Here is a 22,367-nt window from a genome sequence, read left to right as displayed (position 1 = left end):
TGGTCCCCAGTGGATACAGAGTTAGTCTGACCAGCTGTTGGCAGTAAAATGTATTTTAATTTTCTCAGACAAACTGATCTAATCTCTGCCATTATACTACATCTTAAATAACCTCTGTGTGTGGTGTCTTTGTGTGCTTCAGGCATTTTGCTGTGGTCATTCCCACGTGGACAACAGGTGGAACACACCTGGATACCTTAGACACGGCCTAATGTCAAATGTAACAGCCGTTAACATCTGTTAAAGATGAAAAACCAGCCCCCCTCACCTCCTCCTTGTATTTGTTGATGTAGAAGTAGAGCTCACTGAGCGCGCTCAGTGTGTTGAACTCATTGCCGTGGAGACGGGACTGCTCCACCAGGTAGGCGTCCATGTCCTGATCACTAATGCTGGGCATCTTCGAAATATCCCTGTAGTACCTGCAGGACACACACACACACACACACACACACACACACACACACACACACACACACACATTTATACAGGTAATTATCTAAGACTCTGATAATAATTGTGTCATTTTTTAGCAGGTAAATGTCCTTCAGTTCGTCAGCAATAGTTATTACGATTTAATGTCATTGTAAGATTATGTGAATATGGGATCTGGTTCACCACTTCTGTTTTGCTGAACTTTATTGTAAGGAGCCTCTCTGAAAGAATTATCTTTAAGGTACTACATTTACTTCCCGGAGTTCTGCATCAAAAATACTTTTATACTAGTGAGTAGGGTAGCTCTTGTGTTTGGGTTTCATATTTTAGCAATTTACCATGGTCTCCATGCAGCTCTTGATGTTGTTTGTTTCAGTACGAACAGGTTAGCTTGTAAGCTACTTCTATGATGTTGTCTATTACAATACCTCTCCACCCAGCTCTTGTAGTTGGGGATGTCTTTAGCGTAGAGCAGCTTGTTGGAGGGTGAGTCTTTGCCGAGTCGGTGTTCGGACGTCGAACAGGAGTCCATGAAGGTTTGTGCGACGACCGACAGACAGGCGTCTGTGATGCTACTCTTGTGGATGTCGAACACAAACTGTGGATTTTTGATGACGTTGACCCAGAACCTGAGAGGAAGGCTGCGCACAGAAGAAACATCGGATTAGATCACACTTGATCATCTTTCTGAACCGTTCTTGTGAATAAAGTCTCGTCCTGTCATCTGTTTTCTCCCTCACCAGTTGCTCTTCCAGGTGTGTCGGACGTCCGGGTCAGTGATCTGTCGTTTGTCGGCCTGCTCGTCCAAGAAGTCAAACATGTATTTGATAGCCAATGGGAGCGCAGAGCCGCGGTGGGCGGTGCTAAATACAGTCTCAAACAGGTCGTCCACAAACTTCTGCAGTGTCCCCTGGTGGTGAGAAGAGCAAAGTATGACACATTTAAACGGCCCCAATTTAAATAAATAAATAAACTAATTACAAAATAATAAATAAAAAGGAAACTGAATCTATTATATCTCAGTTCAGAAGAAAAAGGGAAATAGTGAGCCAGTGTGAATGAGACAGGCCTGTAGCTGAAAGTGTTTGTCCCAGTGGTGTTTGACTTGACAATGACTTTTACACATCGGCAAGCAGAGCTGCTTGGTGGCGGGTAAAAAATATATGAAACACCAAGGTGGTTTTATTGTCAGGTGGACCAGTGTGTCGGGGAACAGCGTTATAGAGAGTGGTGATATTTATACATTTGTGTCAGTGTTGATTTCTTTGTCTGTGTCTGTTACCTTGGTAGCCAGCAGTCTGGTCAGGTAGATCTCAGACACCATCTTGCTGCCTCGGTCTCCTTCTCTCTGGTCACTGTGCTCATGATTTTTTACTAGGTGCCACAGTTTAGTTCCTGAATACAGGCAGAAAAATGCAAACATAAGGACCAGTGTTGGGGGAAAGGTTCAGTACTAATAGCACATTTAAAATTACTTTTCCTGCATTGAAAAAAAAAAGCTACTTACGGTATGTCGAGTATAATCAATAGGACAATCGGCCCAGATGTAAAGCCACAGGGGTAGATATACACTGAGTGCACACACCCCCATAACCTCAGCTACTGCTACTATTACTGCTACTACTGAATTACTACCACTGCAGTACCTGTCTCCTGGTCCGGGGTGATCATCGGTGCTCTGGATCTCAGACTGTCAGGACTGCTGGATGTGCGGAGTAACGACTCTGAGGCACAAGGAGAGAGTTAATTGTCGTTAATAAGTTAAAGCAACACCATGTAACTTTTCCTGAGCAGCATGTGTGTGTGTGTGTGTGTGTGTGTGTGTGTGTGTGTGTGCGCGTGCGAGCTGTACCGTATCTGCTCAGTGATCTGGTGAAGGTGAAGGAGTTGGCGATGTTGTAGGCAGAAACTTGCTTCTGGACCAGCGCCACCAGAGAGCCGTCTGTTACCTAGCAACACATCAACTCAATCAGTCAATCGCTGAACATCAATCAGCTGACCAATTAGCCATTCAGTCTGCAAACTCAGTCGATTTTCATCCTGTCAGCGATCTGGATGAACTCCACACGTGTCACAGCAAGAACTGATAACGAACAAGAACTCACACTGAGGTAAGGGTCAGTGTGTGTGTGTGTGTGTGTGTGTGTGTGTGTGTGTGTGTGTGTGTGTGTGTGTGTGTGTGTGTGTGTCTACCTGGTAGTGTGCCAGTGTGTTCAGTCTCTTCCAGTCGCTCTCTATCTTTGTTGTCACATCTTCATCCTGCAGGATGATGCGGGTCAGTCGACCCTGGCGCCACTCTGATGACACAAACACACAGTTACACACAAACGGATGACACGCAGAGCAGAAGTCTAGATAACTGTTACAGACGTATGATTCATTGCCGGCACAGTTAAGAGCTGTCACCTCATAGGTAGATTTACAAGTGATCACAGTTGGTGATGAGGTCATTGTCGAACACGGTGCCGTCCAGTGACCGCTTGAGCTATTTTAGCAGCCGAGCGTTGAAACAGACAGACAGACTGTGGGCCCGACAACTCTGGCGTCAACTCAATCACCTCACGTGACTATGACGTGAACACTTACCGAGGTCCATGTCGTCGGCCTGAGGTCTCTGAGAGAATGGGATTCCTTTGTAAACGGCGTCCAGCAGTTTGTCTTTGACCTGAGTCACTGTGTCACAGTTCAACACCTTCACCGGCACCTCCGTCCCTGCCTCGCCCTCCGGAGGGATACACATCAGGGTCTGGGGGAGGGGGGGAGAGTCATCAACAGTCTGCTCCAAACATTATTATGGGTGTTGCGGAAAACATCATTACACACGCCTTTTATATAGTCATTGATCATCTTTATATACAAGTCATTGGTTATCTTTATATACAGTCACTGATCGTCTTTAATACAGTTATTGGTTATCTTTATATACACTCATTGGTTATCTTTATATACGGTCTATTTTTCCACACAACTCAGACTGAATCCTGGGAGGATTTTCGGGAACATTTTATCATCATGTGATTATTACTGATATAGTATAAAGGAAATGAGCTTGGACTTGTTAAAAAGCAGAAATAACTTTCACTTCTGGAATCTATCTTCAGGACCTCAAACGGTTGTATTTGATTCAGTGTGTGTATGTGTGTGTGTGTGTGTGTGTTACCAGCTGTTTGTAGTCGATCTGCTGTCTGATCAGTTTGTCTTCACTCAGAGAGTAGCGAGCTTCTCCGGTGATGGCGTCGATTGGTCCTTTCTCCATCTGCTGCTTTATGGCACAGTACAGCATGAAGAGCGGCTCGCCTGCGCACTCCTGACACAGAGACGGACGCCACGTGACATCAGAGCACTTCATTAGCACACTTCACTCCTGAAAACTCATCAGCAGCAGTATTTAACCAATCCGCCTTCAGCTTGCATGAATGAATTAACTGCAGCTCTGATCTGATTGGTCACGGTCAGGCCGGAGAGGGAAGGCTTAAAAGGAGGTCAATTTGGGAAAGGAGGGAAGGAATGAATATAGGATTTGACGCATTACCTTGAGGAATCGATGCAGCAGGAAGGTGAACCAGTTTGTCAGCATCTTCTCAGCTACCGACTCCGTCCTGCACACACAATGGTCAAATGTCAGATCAGCTCTGTCTTACGTCAAATAAATACTATACCATTGAGTAGAATTACTCTGTCACAAGTGTCAGCTATTGTATCAGCGAGTCTCTTATTAATCAAAGTGATAATAACTGAATAACAATAATTTGAGGCGGGGCACTGACCTCCTCAACAGCAGTTTGGGATGGTTCCTGTTCTCAAGGTTTTTCTCAATCAGGTCAGCAAGCAGCTGTTTTAACACCACGGTAGCATATTCCATACGACCCTGAAAAACAAGAACATCGAGTCCGTCACGGTTATGTGCTGTTTAACAGTTTTTAACTGATAATAACAGCTATATATAGACATACACACACAAATTAATAACAATTATTAATGGTTATTAAATATCTATAAACCAGTAATTACCAGATAATAAAGCTACTAAATGTTATCAACAGATATTAATGGCTGTAAAACATAACTTAACACATACAGAACATCTATTAACAAATATTACCAGTTGTTAACAGCTACATAACATCTATTATCCAGTTATTGGTAGTTATTAAGATATATTAAAGGATATTAAAGGATACAAAACATCTTTAACTTGTTACTGACGAATATTAACAGATAGAAAATATAAATCAATCTGTTATTAATGCTTACAAAACATTTGATAACAGTTATTTACATATTAACCTAACCTATTAATAACTGCTAAGAAAACACCACTAATTAGTAATTAGCAGATTTGAGTACATATTAACAGCTGAATGATTTTAAGGCCTTTATAAATACTAATAAATACATCCTCCATTTTAAAGACTATTAAACAGCTATTAGAAACTGGTAACAACCATAGATATTCTAATAACAATTATTAGTAATTATTGATAATAATGATACATCTATTAATCAGAGGCACCTGCAGAGCAGCCATCAGCAGCGAGGCGACGTTCCCGCGGTCCCTCATGGAGAACGACCTCTGTCCCTCCAGGGTGTGGATGAAGGTCAGCAGGAACATCTTGTTGTTGAGCAGCTGACTGAAGAGACGCAGAGCTTTCTCCACGTTGGCTGGAGACTGAAACACACATTTCACATTTAGTCTCTGAGATGGGAAACAACATGACCCAGCATGAAAAGGAACCAGATTCAAGAAGACCCCTGATGATATTGGAAAAGTGATGATTCAGTTTCTGCACCTGGGAAGCACCATTAGGAATGTTCTCCGGAACATCTCTGGAAGACTGTTTTCTTTCATACTTTTGGATTCAGCATAACTTTAAGGTAACGTCATTGCCTCTTATGATGACAATTCAACACTTTTAAAAGGCAACATTTTCCCAAGAAATATAAACCAAAAATGGGGCAGCATTTGTTTCCTATTATATTTACTTTTGTTGAAACAGGAGCCCGACCGCTAACTCAACCAGTAGGAGTCTTTCACAGATATATCTGTATCTGTGTATATATTTGCAGATATGAAAGCCTTTATTTACAGAATAAACAAAGCAGAAAGATGTGCACTTACGTTTACATTCTACATTAAAAAAAAACTTATTTTCTGAATTCAAGTATATTTTGTTTTATATGTGTTTTCTTTTGATTTATAGTATTTTATAATTAAGTTTATGGTTAAACTGAAAAATATCAATCCTGAATTACATTTCTTTGTCAATAGGGTTCAATAATAACATCTCAGGAATCACTTCCAAATTCTTTAAATGCATATATTGGCAATATATGAGTATCGGAAATGCTTCATCCCTAATATTGATATTGGCATAGGTCCCCAAAAATGCATGTCGGTTGGGCTCTTATAGAAAAATTTCCAAATGCATTAAAATCCAAATGTGAGAGCCCGACTATCAACCACTCAAACAAAGAATTTTAATTGAAGTAAAAGATCGAAACCAGGATGAAGATCAGAAATTCAGAACAAAAACCTGAAATCCTTTGGAAATTATAATAATGTAAAAAAAAAAAAAAAAAAAGCACTGACAGTGGATTAAGAAGACAGAAAACCTTTGCTGCTCCCATTGGTCCAATGAGAACAGAGCTTCACACAAAGAAACTTTTCCTGCCATTTCTCATCAAACTAAGAGAAATCCCTCCACCCAGGGAATCATCTGCTTCCACACTTAGTTATTAGGATCTGAAAGAATCTAATTCATGGCTGACGATGCCGAGAACAGAGGCTCAGTGGCTCAGAGCTTCCTGCTGGGTTCACTTAATTAAAGCTGCACGGCGGCTCAGGCACCGGAGATGCTGTGGAGGGTTGTTCGGTTTCTCTACACTGGAAGTTTTTTAACGAAGCTCTGCCTATTTCTGAAGAGCTTCTCTATCATTGCTGGAGTGTGTGCAGTGGTTAAACGCAGTAAAGTATCTTCGTTGTGTGGTACATACGTCGAGTTCTTTGAGGACCGGATGTTCTTCTATTCCTGGGAACATGACTCTCATGGTGTAGTTTCGATACTCAAGGAAAGGAATCTTGACTCCGTCCATGTCGTTGGTCAGTTCCTGGATGTCTGTCTGCAGTTCTGCAAAGGCTGCAGGAAGGAATCAAACAGACGTTATGAAGTACTGAATGACTCAGATGTATCGATTATCCCAAGTTTAATATCTATTTTATTTATCAATTGGATTCAGTCTAATTGTTTTTCTGTCTCTTATTTACACGTTCCCTCTGCTGCTGCACATCAAACCATTAGCTTAAATATAATAATAAATAAGCTTATGTTTTAAAAAAAAAGTATTATAATATAGTTATAATTGAAATACGTTTGTTTATCTTTCCCTTCATCTTGTTAACATTTCGATTATTCGAACAACAATTTTAACTATAAGCAAGAAGTTTAGAGTTTCTTAAGGGTTCAGGTTCAACACTCAAAAATGTTATAGTGTTGATAAAAAGGCTGTAGTCTTAAAAATTCAGAATCAAATAGCAGTTGCACTTAAAATTAGGTAAACTAATAAAACCAAATAATCAAAACTGACCCAAATACATGCTCTTTCCCACAACATCATCCTACTACATACCCTCCTTGCACTCTAGTGCCACCCGGCTCTCCAGGTTGTCCATCTGCAGCTGGAGGCGTTTCAGGGTCCGGTCCGCGTCGCGAGTCTTCCTCTTGTAGGCGATCAGCACGGCAATGATTGCTATGAGCAGCACACCCCCGCCTGCTCCGATACCGATGATGGCGGGAAGCGTCAGGGCACTGTCGGAGTAGATGTGGAGCGTACCCGGGGAGTACTCCAGACCACCGACAAGGATCTACGGGTAGAGATAGAGTCAACACAGTCAGCAGATGTCTATTTCCACTGCGGCCCTGATGAAGGAGTCCAAGCGTTGAGCCGACATTGTACAAACTTCAATCTATAGAACAAGAACCCCCTCCCCCAAAAAACCCTAAGAAGCGGACTTTGAGACTCTTGTTGTAGATATTATCACATACTGAGCTGTGGTATGAATTTGGGTGTTACGGCAGTAATTAGATTTTTTTGGTTTGGTCCCATCTGCTTACATGGAGGGGGCGGGGTTTATGTTATACACTGCAGGCAGCCACCAGGGGGCCATCCAGATGATTTGGCTCCACTTTTCGGAGCTGTCGTGTCGCCTATCTTTATTCACAATCTATGGTTAATGGTTAACAAGCGTTGTCTATAGATGAACACCTCTTGTTTTAAATCCAACACGACTTCCTCTTCCTCATTAGTTATTTTCCTTAAAACATTTTTTTGAACCTTTGACCCACAAACAGATAAATAGTCTAAACAACTGAAAAAAAGAGAATCTGCAGCAGCTGTGATTAAATCAGCTTTTTTCTTCCATCCTCTCCCATCTGCACCCTGACGAAAGACTAACCAAACCTTACAATCACATTTTCTATGAAACATGAAACACATTCACTGTTGCACTGTGTCTGAATATAACTGTAATCACTGGGAGACTCCTGCTGTTGTCATAGAGACGTGAGGAGGGAGGAGCTGTGAAACGTCACAGAATGTGACTGACGGGAACAACACAAACAGACCATCACATTTGTTCATCGGTGACAGAGCAGACGCCAGGGAGCCATAAAACCAGCTGTAAACTCTCTGACTATGATCGACAGCCTCATTACTGGGAAAGACAACAGGTCTGACGAGCTTTAACAGGAGTAATATTAATGACCGTTTCTCTGTTCAGGACTGCAGCTGTGCGATGAATGTGGGACAGAAAATCTAAATCAAGCAGATTAAGAAAAAGAAAAAACTTGTGAAAAATGAAAATGAATGAAGTTACAGCTGATGTGTGATGATATCACATTAGCTGACCAATCAATAAACAGATTCTGATTGAAGGAGCAAAAAATCTTCAACATTATCTTTAACATACAATCAGTTTGAGGGTCGGGAGGAAATAAGCAGAATGGAACACACCTCTACAGAGAAATTTCTAAAATTTCAAAATTACAAAAAATGTTTAAGTTAAAAACAATGATGAATAACCAGACTAAAATATAATCATATGCTGTATAGCCAAGGGGTCATAACGATGTGTCTACATACTTTTGGCCTGATGTAGAGCAGGTTTTACATTTCCCCTCGAAATTAGTTTTAAGTCTTTCAGAAATTCCCAAATCTGGACACATACATAAAAACATAAACACTACACAGGAACAGAGACACAGAGGCAGACACACACTGTGTGTATTAATTATCTCTGTTGTATGAATGTTTTATTAAAGCGTTTCCTCTACAGGTCATAAACATCGATTATAAAACAGATCAGAGAACAAAGTGATGAATAAATGATGGATAAAAGAGGGATAGAGAGAGAGAGGCTCTTCCATGATGTTCTGTATTGATTAATTATCATTAGTTTTAGTCGTATCAATCGTTTGTCTTATCTGTTCATTGATACTAACCTCTCTTTGAACATCAGTGAGTGTGTGTGTGTGTGTGTGTGTGTGTGTGTGTCCCTCTGATGTGTGATGTCAGGCCAATTACCCATGACTCCCTGCGGCTGCACTTAATGACTTTCACCTTTATAAAGACCTCTCCCTCCTCGTCCCCTTTCCTTATGTCCTCTCCTCCTCTCTCAGTTTTTTCCTTCTTCCTTCTCACCCGCCCTTCTTTGATCTGCTTTTCCCAATCAACCCCCTTCCTTATCCCATTCTGCCATTTTTCTGTCCTTCTTTTCCTCTCATTTTTGTTGTTGCAATCTTTTATGTGAAACGATCACGTTCAGGCATCACTGACAGGTAAAAAGAGGAGGCGGGGCTAAGGTCTGTGGCACTCACCACGACTCGCTGTTCTCCGGTGAGATCTGGCGAATCACAGAGCAGCTGGTTCTCTGACACGGTCAACAGGCAGGGGGACTCTCCAATCAGAACCGTGTAGTTCAGACGGTTGTTACCGGGGGCAGGGGGGATCAGGTTTTTGCCCTAAAATAACACACAAACACAAACACACACACACACACACACACACACACACACACACACACACACACACACACACACACACACACACGTCATTTTTTAATGCTGTGTCTCGGTCAGATCCAATCCCTTCTTATTCTTTTTAAACCTTCTGTGATTTCTCACCTTGAGGATGATGGGTGACCCTGGTTTGACCTCCAGGATCCCAGAGTTCCCAAGAGGGTCAAAGGTCGGGTTGGGGTAGTGAGTGAAGGGGGTAGAGTTCAGGACCAGCAGGGAGGAGACCTGGACCAAAGCAGAATATCCCGTAATATTTACAGAACATCAAAAGTATGTGAGATTCGACTGTTACTGAAAACAGAATCACTACAGTGAACACGACACATCAGGGCAGCGTCGAGCCATGGCGTAAGGTTGGTTTTAATTAAGTTATTTGATGCTAGTCACTGATGGTCTTTACATACAGTCACTGATGGTCTTTACATACAGTCACTGATGGTCTTTATATACAGTCTATGCCGTCTCACGCTAAAATGTTCTATTTAGAATGAACAATAATGAGGGTTATATTTTTAACCAATGTGTGTTACCTGGTCAAAGATGAAGCCGAACTCGTCAGATCGCAGCGCCCCCTCTGGTGGGTTGGGTTTACCGTAAACCAGGCCAGGAGCCAAACATGTCATGGTGCTGTCGTTGACGACGGTGCAGAACTGGATAGAAAAGATCGAAAGTTCATCAGGATTTGCTAAATGAGGAAGTTCATGTTCATGACGCAACATGGTTTCTAGTTTACTTTAAGTCAAATTTCTCCGGAACTTTGTGGCAGATGCATATACTGATATTGGGAAGTTACGAGTCATGTTGTTCTTACATTATTAGTTTCCACTCCTCCGTACTTGGCTCTGACTTTTGGTTCCTGGATCGTCAGCAGGTTGGTTCCCGTGACTGTTATCACTGTACTGCCACTACACACGCGCACACACACGCACAAACACACACACGCACACACACACACACACACACACACACACACACACACACACACACACACACACACACACACACACACACACACACACACAAGGGCAGGTTACAGATCAATACTCTGATTGATTATTGATTGAGGAGTGTCTGGATGTGTGAGTGTTTACTTCAGTATAGTCCAGTTTGGTTCTATGCTGCTGATGGTCGGGTCCTCGGTGTAGATGTATTTGGTCTCCGAGCTCGTCACCTCGGCCTTGTCAATCATCAAACGGATGGGGGCGGGGCCAGAGCCCGACAGGGAGGCTGGAGTTATGCAGATTATTTCCCGATTGGTCCGCCTGAAATGGAGGAGGGAGGGGGTAGGGGCCGGGGGGGTTAAGGGATGTATTACATGTCTTAACAAAATGAAAGATTCAGTTGTTGTTCATGTTGAGTAATTGGATCCAAACTGACTTGACAAACAGACACTCCTCCTTGTCGATGTAAACGGTGACGCTGCTGCCGGCGTCCAGGTGTCGGCCGGTCACTGTCAGCCTGGTTCCCCCAGAGACGGGACCCTTCTCTGGCCGAACGCGACTGAAACTGGGGCTCTGGAGGAGGAGGAGGAGGAAGAAAAACACCATCATCGCTAGCAGAGGAGAGGATATAGCAGCTGATGTGAAACTTTTCGTTTTTTCATGCATGTGAAATTTGACTGTAAACGGTGCAGAAAAAACGAAACTGCCTATCGTCAGTTTCAGTGATAGTTGGACTCGGATGAACCCCTCTGGACAAACACTTTTTTTCCTTACTTCCTGTTATGTGTAAGATTTATCTGATGAGAAGGTTTTATTCACATGTAGAGTTGAAATCTTACTAAATGAATTTCGGGAGACCTGTCAGGATGTCAGTTATGACAGAACAGCAGCACAACTGAAACCCTTATAACATCCTCACAACAATGTAGAATCACTGACTCAAGGCGCCAACACTCACCACAAAGGAGTATGTCTGGGTGGAGAGGGTTCGATACTCGGCGCTGCAGACACCAATGCAGAGCTCGACAGGGCCACCCGGTGAGTGAGGGAGGAGAGCTTCGGCCATGTCACACACGATCCTGCGGAAACGCAAAAAAACACAGAACGAGTCAGAGGAAACGCCCCCACAACATGCTCGCCAACACACGAACGCAAACCCACGTGCACACTGACCTCTCAGCGCTGATGTACTGCGAGGGGACGGAGTTACAGCGGACTCCAGCCACCTGGACATGAGCGATCTCCTTCACCTGCAGACCCAGGTTCTCGCCCTCGATCGTCACTCGCGTCCCCCCTTCCCGGGGCCCCGTCAGAGGGTCGATCTGTGGAAGAAGGAGCAGCAGCCGTCAGTTAATAATTGCTGCTATTCATTCATTAATCAGACATAAACAATGCGGTCTCTGCTGGACAAACTACCCCCGACGACACTGAAGTAACACCACAAGAAATTGGGCCATTGAACACAAATATTTTATTTATGTTTAAAGTTGATTTCCAGAAGAAACCTAATATTATTGAAGATGCAATGAAAACTGGCAAAGTTAGATTTATTATAAAGAGGCATACAGCAGAACTCGCTAACCCAAGATGATAACAGGAGTCCGCGTCTCTTACCCTGGTGATGCGTGGGTGGCTGCAGCGCAGGTTGTGTCGACCGTGGTGCATCCAGTTCTGTTCGGGGGAGGGACAGTGCTGGTGCAGGAGACACTTCCTGGTCTCTGTGCACCAGCCGCACTCGAAGGCTGCAGGAGCTTTGAGACACTGGCCACAGCTGGATCGCTGAGCCTCGCACTTGTACAGCAACGCTGAGAAAGACAAAGATTTAAAACTTTTTTAAATGTCTAGGCTATATCCACATTGTCGACTCTGCAGTTGTTTACTTAGTTTACAGGAAATACTACAAACAAGGAGTCGAGTCATGATTGATGGCAACCAATCAGGAAGAGAATTTGGGAGTCTGCATCTTCGTTTACAAACATCTGAGTTTTGTTACCTGAATCAAACTGCAGCCAACTTTTGATTTCAAGCAGTAGTCAAACTTTGGTTTCCTGGTTAAAATCCTGTATTTGACTCGTTCACACTTTCTGATATAAAAGTGTTTTTTAATAAGTGAGGCAGATGATGAAAACGCCGCCAGGTGTACAATGCAATTAAAGGTTTGAGTTGTGGATGACGAGCAGTTTCTACCTTTCATGGACGCAGGTTTGTCAATGAAGAAATCTCCGTCCCAGACAATAGAGAAATCCACCGGGAGGTCACCGGCTTCGTCGCCCTCGTACCAGTACTGCAGAGACACAGAGAGGCTCATTTAAAACCTCTGACACTTTTTAAATTGGAAACAGAAAATTAGACTCTGTGTTGAATGTGATCAAAGACTGAAGAGAAAGTTTAATTAAAGGAGAAGTGAGAGAAAAAACAGAGACAAAATAAATTTATATTAGGTTCACAGTCAATATGTATGATGAGAAAAGCAACACATGGAACAAGTATTGATAATGTATCAGAGCTAATCTGTCTATTACATTGACCAATATGTTCCAGCTGCTTCGTCGCGCACACACACACATATGCACGCACACGCACACACTCACACACTCACACACACACACACACACACACACACACACACACGTAGATCAGCTCTAAACCCATTATGTTGTTTCTCTAACTGCTTTTGGTTGGTTACCATGGATACCTGCAGCCGGCATGACAATATCGCTCTGCCGTGTGTGTGTGTGTGTCGTCTCAATGCTGTTGAAAAGGGAGAGAGAGGCTGTCCTGAATATGTCAGCTCAACTCGCATGGCACCAGATAATCTGTCACACACACACACACACACACACACACACACACACACACACACACACACACACACACACACACACACACACACACACACACACACACACACACACACACACACACACACACACACACACACACACACACACACACACACACACACACACACACGGCTGCAATTAATAAATCGTTGATATTAAAATGATCTTTTCTGCAGAGCCGCAACAACGGCCAAATTATTCACAATTCTGTGTGTGTGTGTGTGTGTGTGTGTGTGTGAGAGAGAGAGTGATGACCACACAGCTGAAATATGTGGACGACCAAGAAGTGAGATGTGTGTGTGTGTGTATCTAATGCCCTGATTTTCCATTAAAAGTAGCCAGCTGAGCCCCAGAGAGCAGCATCATAACTTAGACACACACACACGCACACGCACGCACACGCACACGCACACGCACACGCACACACACACACGCGCGCGAACAAAGACAATTAACTGTTGGACACACTGACAGCACAGATGAGGATCTGATGTCCCTGAACACAGCAGCTCTGATCTGCAGCTAGATCGTGAACGCAGCTCAGCTGACGTCTAATCACAAACACGACCAGGCAGTCCTGCTGCTGCTGAACGCACACTCACTCCGCAACCAGCTGAACCACCATGGTGCAGTACAGTCACAGGTGTTCAAGTGTCACACTGTAACGTTTCAGAGCGAGTCTGTGCTGAGCATCGCTCTCCGTTTTCTCTCTCAGTTTACGTTAAGGTCACACTGACCAATGTTCAAGGTTGATATTGTTTAAACTGAAGTGATGAGCAGCTGTGTGAAAAAAAACACCCAGAACGACAGCAAGGAAGAGGTTTATTTCTGATATTTGAGGAAGATTAATCGTCAGTCGATACGAGTTTGTCTGCAGCTGATGAATTGAATTTAACTGATAAATGTTGCTTTTATTTGATTCAATTATAAATTATACTATTAAAAGAAAACAACAAATGAGACAAAATGAGGTGTCTCTCACTTCAATAGAAAACAAATTTGAGAATAAAAACAATGTTTTCTCCATTTGTTCACGTACATCTGCTGTAATTATTTTAATTCTGAATTAATACGCCCACAAGTGATAAAAAATTTAATAATTTATAAAACAACTACATAAATGTCTGCAGATATTTTCTGTCGCTGACGATCTCAAACTGCCAGATATCAGCTCGATTAATGAGCCGATTGATCGATTGATCACTAAAGATGTTTCGTAGCTGAAAAGTGGATTTCGGGACACGATGACAGTTCATAGATACGTGTGATGAATTTAGGACGTGGTCACTATCAGCAGACCCGGCTGTGCTAATGACATCGAATGACACTGTGACAGACACAAGCATCGACGTACGAGCAGATGTTTGAATAGGTGAGATGACGTGTGTCCACTGCCACAGTGATTTTAAAGATTAAAAGAACATCTGCATATTTTCTGTCATCGAGCGAACACACGGGTGAGTTGTGTGCCCTCCTCCAGCTGTGTCTGCAGCTGTGCTCCGTGTAAACCGTCTTCTCTCTGTGTCTGTATAAAGTCTCCTCATGTGTCATGTTGTGTGTAACTTGGCGTTTTATTCTGTCTAATTCATAGGGAAAATTATCTCATGTTGATCTTAATTTACATTTATTTTTTCCCCCATTCAGCTTGTCCATATTTTTCCCCCTCTTTCTTTCTCTCTCTCTCTCTTTCCCCCTCTTTCTCTCTCTCTCTCTCTCTCTCTCTCTCTCTCTCTCCCTCTCTCTCTCTCTCTCTCTCTCTCTCTCTCTCCCTCTCTGTCTCCTGCTGGGTCTTAATGTCTTCACGCTGGTGGACACTTGAGAAGGGGGTGTGTGGATCTGTCATCCCCATGGTAACCTCTGTCCGGTCGCTGGGCCTGTCGTTATGGAGTCAGAGAGGCCTGGCAACGGCTGCAGGAGTGCGAGAGTGTGTGTGCGCGTGTGTGTTTCTAGGGAAGTGAGGACATTTTAGCCGATCCGCACAACTTCAAAGAACTTTGAGAGGGTAAAAGCTTGGTTTGAGGGTAAGTGACTGGATGGAGGAAGATGTGGGAATACAAAACTCACTCTCTCTTTTAAGGCATGAAGGAGGGAGGAAAGAGAAAAGGTAAAGCAAAAGACCCTTCGGAATAACTGGAGGAAGGAGGGAGTGATAGATGAGGAGGTGAATTAGAAAAAGGAGGAGCAAGAGATGGGGAGAAGGATCATTTAAATCCCTCTGTCTGTTCACATCGAGACTTCATCAATCAGCTCCTTACTCATACACGTGAACTTCATCACATGATCCATCACGTCACCCAGTGACAGAGAAGCAAAGGCCAACAAAGCGAGCAGGCGACAGCACGGAGTTCAGCCGAAAAACCAAAAACAGTTTGTTCACAAATCAAATAACACCCAGTGTTTCACCTTTTAAAATGTCCACACTGTGTTTTCGAGCCGGGGTTTCATACATACATACATGACCTGAGGGACCAATCCCATCAACATCTTCTTTTCTGCAACAACAAAACTGACCTTAAGTCAAGAAGTAAATTAACCTAAAGATTTAATACGGGGAGTCAATAAAAATGCTAAAGAACTTCTAACCCTTTGTCTGCTGGAGAAACTAAACAGGCCAGAGCAGACAAACACGGACATTGTGCTTTTATTTTGAAGGCTGAGTAAAAAAGAATGTGTGTGAAGAATGTTCATATGGCAGGGATACTATGTGTATGTGTATGTGTGTGTGTGTGTGTGTGTGTGTGTGTGTGTGTGTGTGTGTGTGTGTGTGTCTCTGTGTGTGTGTGTGTGTGTGTGTGAGTGTGTGTGTGGGTGTGTGTGTGCTGTTGTACTAAATGGGCAATTTCCTCTGGGAAAAGTAACTTAATTAAATACAGGCACACACACACACTGAGCATCTGTATGTACGTGTGTTGCTCACTGCTGTCTGCATTTAGTAACAGTATGTCAGAACATAATGTGTGTGTGTGTGTGTGTGTGAGTGTGAGTGTGAGTGTGTGTGTGTGTGTGTGTGTGTGTGTGTGTGTGTGTGTGTGTGCGCGCGTGTTAGGCGTCTTTGGGGCAGGCCCACTGACAGGAAGACAGATGAAGGACAGGAAATGAGTGCGAGCAGACGGACAACAGTTGGTGTGTGTGTGTGTGTGTGTGTGTGTGTGTGTGTGTGCGTGCGTGCGTGGAAGGATAGCGTGTCTCAGGAAAGGATGATAATCAATCTGTAGAGCCTGTGTAAGTGTGTGTGTGTCTGATAATTGAATTCCCATCAGACACATCAAACCGGGAGTCTGACCTCTGACCTAGAGGTCACCAGGTCACCTGACACACGCACACACACAGGGTCGGAGGGGGTCATGCCAACTAATGACAACCGGAGAGATGGAGGGCATCGGGGTGGAGAGGTCGGAGTTGTAGTCAGACTGATGATGTCATCCATCCATTCAATGTGTGTGTGTGTGTGTGTGTGTGTGTGTGTGTGTGTTTGCTGATGCTGCAAATATGTCCGACAGTGGATGAAGTGACCTTCATACTGCTCTCATCTGAGTGTGTGTGTGTATGTGTGTGTGTGTGTGTGTGTGTGTGAGAGTGTGTGTGTGTGCATGTATTGCTTCTACTACTGCTGATACTGCTGTTGCCTTACACGTACCAGGTTCACCTGGATGAGCAGTACTGTTACTACTGATAGTTTCACTGTTACTAACGCTGCTTCATTCACAAGGCTGTTGTGTCCCTAGCATGTCCACGACTAGTACTTCTACTACTGACACTTCTACTTGCAAACACTCCTTTCAGTACTAGTACAACTGCTTTTGCTTTCACTACCAGTATCAAGGACGGGCAGGTGAAACAATCTTTTACCCTGATTGATATCAAGTCAAACTCTGGGCCATCATTCTGAGAATTACCATTACGGGACAGCCTCTCAACTGAGTGGAACTTTATGAGACTCAGAGCAGACGAATAACAGTGTAGCGACTCCAGTCCACCAGGGGGCAGTTACGCTCATTTCAGCTGGTTAAAATAACACCAATAAACGTATCTTAATAAGTAAACATTACAATATGTTCATCACATTGTCATGGTGACAATTATTTATCCAATACAAGTTGCCGTGACACCGTCTACACGGGTTGGTGATGTCTGCTACGATTTAATTTGCCAGAATCTGTCGTAAAATGAAATGTCCAGTTCACTTAAGATCAAACTAGTTTCAGCTCCTATATTAGACCAAAACAGAGCAGATGACCTCTGACTGCATTAAAGGCCCCCTTTTCTAATTAGAGCAGCGGTGCATGATGGGTAGTTTCTCACCGAGGTGTTCTGACACTGGATGCAGGAGGAGTTAAAGCGGACGGCGGGGATTCGTTGAACTTTGCCCTGGATGTTGAACACGCACTCATAGTTCTTCTGACCCGACTGAGGCTGGGGGAGGTTACGAGCTCGCAACGTGATTGGACGCACCATCCCGGCCGGGACCAGGATGTCCGATGTGGGGAGGATCTGAGGGCAGCCCTGCAGAGAGAAAGAGAGAGAGGGGGGGGATTAATACGAAGTCTGCTAACAGAGTTAACATGAACCTTGAACAGAAAAGAGTTGAAATGATGTCATCAAGATGAAAAGGTCACTGATATTCAAAGCTGTTGGTTGCCGTCATAACCCCGGTCTTTACATTTTGCAACCAGGAAGACACAGAACCAAAGTTACAAAGAAACACAGAGAAACTAGAAATTTAAGGTTTTATTTGTTATTATCAGAAAATTTAACTCAACTCGGCATAAACATCATGTCCATGTGACGTCAGCTTCTTGTCTTTTATTGTTTTATCTGCAGCAACAAGCCGCCAAAAATAGTGTCTATCCACACATATCACATGACCCAATTATGCACACTGGTCATGTGGTGTGAACAGAAAGCAGATTGTCTACTCTGCAGTTGGTTGCTTAATACCAATTGAAATTAAAATATTTAGTTAACATAAATTACTTTAAGCCTCAGAAAAAAAGTGTTTACATGAGCAGATATATTGATTATTAACTGTAGATAATCAGTGTTAGAAACATACTAAGAGTCTGTAGCACGTGCACATACACACACACACACACACTTGTACAGTTCTCAGTCAGTGATGACAGACTGTGATAAGCTATCTGCCTTGGCCGCTCTGTCTGTATGTGTGTGTGTGTGTGCTTGTTCAGTAATGGACAGCTGGTGACAGATCCAGGCGTTGGAGCTTCCTGGGGCTGCTGGAAACACACACACACACACACACACACACACACACACACACACACACACACACACACACACACACACACACACACACACACACACACACACACGCACACGCACACACACACACACACACACACACACACACACTGACTCTGTCTCTCACTGGAGTGAAACCTTTATTAACGAGCGTCACCACAGTAATTAATTGCCTTGTGACTGACAGGAAGACCATTAACGCCACAGGAAGTGGACGAGAGCACAGCGGACGCCAGCAGTGACTGTGGAGCCCGTGTGACAGTGTGTGTGTGTGTGTGTGTTTTTGAGAAACAGTCTCTCTCACTCGACTCTGTCACACCTCAGTGCAACAGGAATATGGTTTTTAGATCAAACTGTGAAACATACAATCAGAGCCGACTGGCAGTGTTTCACATTTTAACAAACTTCTTTCATCATATTTAAAGGGCCATGTGGATGTTTTCTGACCCTATAGCCTGAATTTTGTTTTACGCTAGGCCCGCAACTGAAAAGTTGACAACACATATCATGTGGCCATTAAGGTATACTGGTCATGTGCATGTCAGTGCAAACAGGAAGGAGATTGTCTACTCTGCAGTTGGTTGCTAAGTAACAGAAAGTGCCGTGAATGAGGAACATTTATAGTGAAAAGAGCAGGTATTTATTTTCTTGGAGTTCCAACGAGCTGTAATTGTTATGGTCAGTGAATGTTAGCAACGCTTTGCCTTCACTGCTGGCAGTCGAGTCATGACCGATAAGAACCAATCAGGAAGAAAATGTGGGCGGCTGCGTCATCTTTTACAGAAATCTCAGTTTCCGTCCGTCCAGACTGAAACACAACCTTGTAGTTTTTCAAACTAAAACGTGGCCAACAGAGTTTCCAAAAATCTCTGTTTTAGAGGCTAGAAAACTCCGGAGCAGTGTGGATGCCAGGCGTAACCATAGCAACGCTGGAGGACGACACTGAAGTTTCAGAACAGTCAGTGACTAGATGTGTCCAATGAGACAAAGAGCAGGTGATCAGGTGACCTGGTCAGACGTGTGAGGGAGAAGAGCTGCTTTCAAACCATCTTCAGCAGCCTTCAGGAGCTCCTGCTCTGATATTATCGAGAAACCACAGAGCAGAAATGACTGGACTGTGATTGACTCGTGTGCAGGGAGGGAAACACCAGACGACCTTCCCCGGAGGAACAGAGAGGTCAAGTAGGAAACTCTTTAACGAACACCATTTCCCATAACCAACTTGTCTCAGCATTTAGCGACTGTGGTTAGTTCACGTGTCTGTAACGACAGTTGGACAGTGGAGTGCCATTCTGTTGACATCAGAGCAGCTTCTCTTTATCAATTTCCATATTTAAATGTTTTTAAGACACAATGTGGAGAGTTTTAATTTGAAAGAGATTTTGACCTGGATGAATCAGTTTCTAAACAGGAAATGATCAGATTTCTCCTCCTATTCTTTTTGTCTCTTTTCCCCTCTCCTCCTTCTCCTCTCCCTCTCATCTCTCCTCCTTTAATCAGCCTAATTACCTGGTAATTAGCATTAATTGCTGTGATTGGACGCGTTATGTCAATTAAGTGGCTATTCATCTTCCATTAACCAATTAGCCAATCAGAGGTTGTTACATTCAACCAGTAACGCAGTTGAGCAGCAGTCACGTCAGCAAGACCCCCACACGAGGGCTCCGTGCTCGCCGGCGTCTCTGCTAACGAGATAATGAGCAGAGCTGGAGCAGCTATGCTCGTCAGTCCCACAGGTGGTCGTCGTGGTAACGTGTTGGGAAGCAGACTGTGAGTGCTGTGAACTCGCTCCACGCGTGTCACCCTCTTTAAATCCTCGTTCATTTGACTGATTGACACAGAGAGCAGGATTCACCGGTGAGGGTGGAATCAGCTGACTGATCACAGCGCCCCCCACAGACCAGTGCATGTTCTCTCTGATCCACTTCCTCTCTGGACCAGTTCCTCTCTGATCCAATTCCTCTCTCGTCCAAGTCATCTCTGAACCATTTCCTGCCTCAGTCCGCGCCATCTCACAGCGTGGACTGATGATGAGACGATGGTCCCCTGGACACAAATGTAAAGGGCCCCCACAACCCGTCCTTCACGGGAGCGAGAGACACAAACTGAAAGAGACACAACATGACTTTGACCACACAAATGTCATTTTCACCTTGTGTCTCTTTGAAGACGTTTGTCTCTTTGCAGACGATGTGTGTATATTCGTAGACAAAGACTTTTTTATTTATGGACGTTTTATCTGATTTTAAACAGATTTCTGTATCAGTCACATTCCTGTTGATTGCTCCCTGAATCATCAGCTTAAAATTTAAGATTTATTTTATAAGAAATCAATGTGACTTATCTCTGCGTCTTTTATTTTCTAAATTGATTAATTCATTTCAAGTGTGGATTTTTACTGCAGTTGTTTCAAATCGGTTCACAGTTTAGTTCGTGTGTGGAGAATTTACACCAGGGAGACGGAGAGAAATCTTTTTAAAACATTGATGTCAAAATGTCCTTGAATTCATCAGCAAGGCGTGTGTGTGTGTGTGTGTATGTGTGTTTCTACCCTTTGCTGTTGACCTGAAGCTTTACTGTTGTTTACTGAGCCGTGTAATGACAAAGACAGAGAGAGAGAGAGAGAGATCGGACCTCCATGTTCCTGCTCTTCACTCTCAAAGATGGAAAAAAATCCTTTAGACGGACACCTGCACGCCTGCATGCTTGCTCATCTCACTGAAAAGGACAGCTCCCCCTGTGACGTTTCACTTCCTCACCTCTAACCTGTGATGTCAGAGCTGATTTTTGACCACAGAGCCAAGGGTCACTGTGTGTGTGTGTATGTGTGTGTGCGCACGCGTGTGCGTGCATGCGTGCATGCCTGCGTACCTCCAGGTTGCTGACTCGTCCCTCCTGGAAGGAGCAGTCCTGCAGGTTGTTGGTGCAGACGTGACGATATTTACACCAATGACACGGAAACATGCTGCTGACACAGGAAGTACACCTGAGAGACAGAGAGAGAGAAAGAGAGAATCCTTACTCCAGATCAGTAGTTGGCAATAGTGCACCTGAGAGCTGAAGAAGAAGCTCTCAGTCTTCTCTTAACTAGAGAGAGACAGTTACCACGCCTGCTGAGGAAGCTGAACCCACCGTGGATGAAGAAACATAAAGTGAGACATGGATGACTGCATCACCATCTTCGGGCGATTGACTAGCTCTGCGGATTAAGTTGTTACCTGAGATAACTGGGCTTTTTTCATGTTAGCTTAGCATTTGTACAAGCACCAGACAAAGCTCAACCCTGGGTGCATCCCAAATTCCTTATCAACATGCTATTTAGCTTGCTAACATAGTTTGTTAGGTTTTTTAGTATGAAACCTTCGTATGAAACAACAGTAAATGAATTGTGCAGCACTGCAGTAGTGATGACGATGACAACAACCGTAAGTGTTTCACCTACAAAAAGTTAAGTATTGAAATCAGGTACTGGTAATAACTGTGGGGGAGAGGAAACAAGGACACAGGAGAGGAGGTAAGGAGGCTCCAGACTTACGAGTTGAGCACAGAGCAGTTGTAGTAGATGAAGCTGGTGGTGATGAACTGATGTCCGGTCTCTGTGGAGCGAAGACTGAGCTGCACCACATGCTTCTCTCCTGAAATTACATCATGAAATCATGATGGCAGGAACCAATCAGCTGGTGTCAACATGTCAAAACCGACAAAAACACTTGCCAACCAATACCAGGCGCTAAAAGAGTGAAGTGAGTGTATGTGTGTCTTACCGTAGGAGTGTGTGTGTGTTGGCAGGTCTCTCAGAGACGGCGACAAACACATCA

At 43.7% G+C, this 22,367-nt stretch overlaps 1 protein-coding gene across 1 annotated transcript in view; it reads right to left on the bottom strand.

The window, feature by feature from the left end:
* Positions 1-22,367, bottom strand: part of plxna3 (plexin A3) — an 87,650-nt gene that overhangs the window by 8,140 nt on the left and 57,143 nt on the right. Inside the window, exons 10-37 of the mRNA XM_035645012.2 lie at positions 22,314-22,367; positions 22,085-22,184; positions 21,421-21,535; positions 17,593-17,793; positions 12,635-12,731; positions 12,062-12,252; positions 11,621-11,769; positions 11,406-11,526; positions 10,884-11,020; positions 10,598-10,768; positions 10,318-10,411; positions 10,037-10,156; positions 9,612-9,731; positions 9,306-9,449; positions 7,060-7,294; positions 6,427-6,569; positions 4,946-5,101; positions 4,200-4,300; positions 3,965-4,031; positions 3,593-3,739; positions 3,019-3,178; positions 2,626-2,729; positions 2,285-2,381; positions 2,079-2,156; positions 1,715-1,827; positions 1,173-1,342; positions 861-1,073; positions 269-419 (exon numbers count right to left, since the gene is read on the bottom strand). The exon at positions 22,314-22,367 is cut by the window's right edge and continues 103 nt beyond it. Coding sequence (XP_035500905.1) covers positions 269-419; positions 861-1,073; positions 1,173-1,342; positions 1,715-1,827; positions 2,079-2,156; positions 2,285-2,381; positions 2,626-2,729; positions 3,019-3,178; positions 3,593-3,739; positions 3,965-4,031; positions 4,200-4,300; positions 4,946-5,101; positions 6,427-6,569; positions 7,060-7,294; positions 9,306-9,449; positions 9,612-9,731; positions 10,037-10,156; positions 10,318-10,411; positions 10,598-10,768; positions 10,884-11,020; positions 11,406-11,526; positions 11,621-11,769; positions 12,062-12,252; positions 12,635-12,731; positions 17,593-17,793; positions 21,421-21,535; positions 22,085-22,184; positions 22,314-22,367 — 3,749 coding nt within the window. The remainder of the gene's footprint in view (positions 1-268; positions 420-860; positions 1,074-1,172; positions 1,343-1,714; positions 1,828-2,078; positions 2,157-2,284; positions 2,382-2,625; positions 2,730-3,018; positions 3,179-3,592; positions 3,740-3,964; positions 4,032-4,199; positions 4,301-4,945; positions 5,102-6,426; positions 6,570-7,059; positions 7,295-9,305; positions 9,450-9,611; positions 9,732-10,036; positions 10,157-10,317; positions 10,412-10,597; positions 10,769-10,883; positions 11,021-11,405; positions 11,527-11,620; positions 11,770-12,061; positions 12,253-12,634; positions 12,732-17,592; positions 17,794-21,420; positions 21,536-22,084; positions 22,185-22,313) is intronic.

Source organism: Scophthalmus maximus, chromosome 3 (genome assembly GCF_022379125.1).
Source record: "Scophthalmus maximus strain ysfricsl-2021 chromosome 3, ASM2237912v1, whole genome shotgun sequence".
Classification (NCBI taxonomy): domain Eukaryota; kingdom Metazoa; phylum Chordata; class Actinopteri; order Pleuronectiformes; family Scophthalmidae; genus Scophthalmus; species Scophthalmus maximus.
The sequence above is the reverse complement of the archived record's forward strand: the minus strand, read 5'-3'. Positions and strand labels throughout refer to the sequence as shown.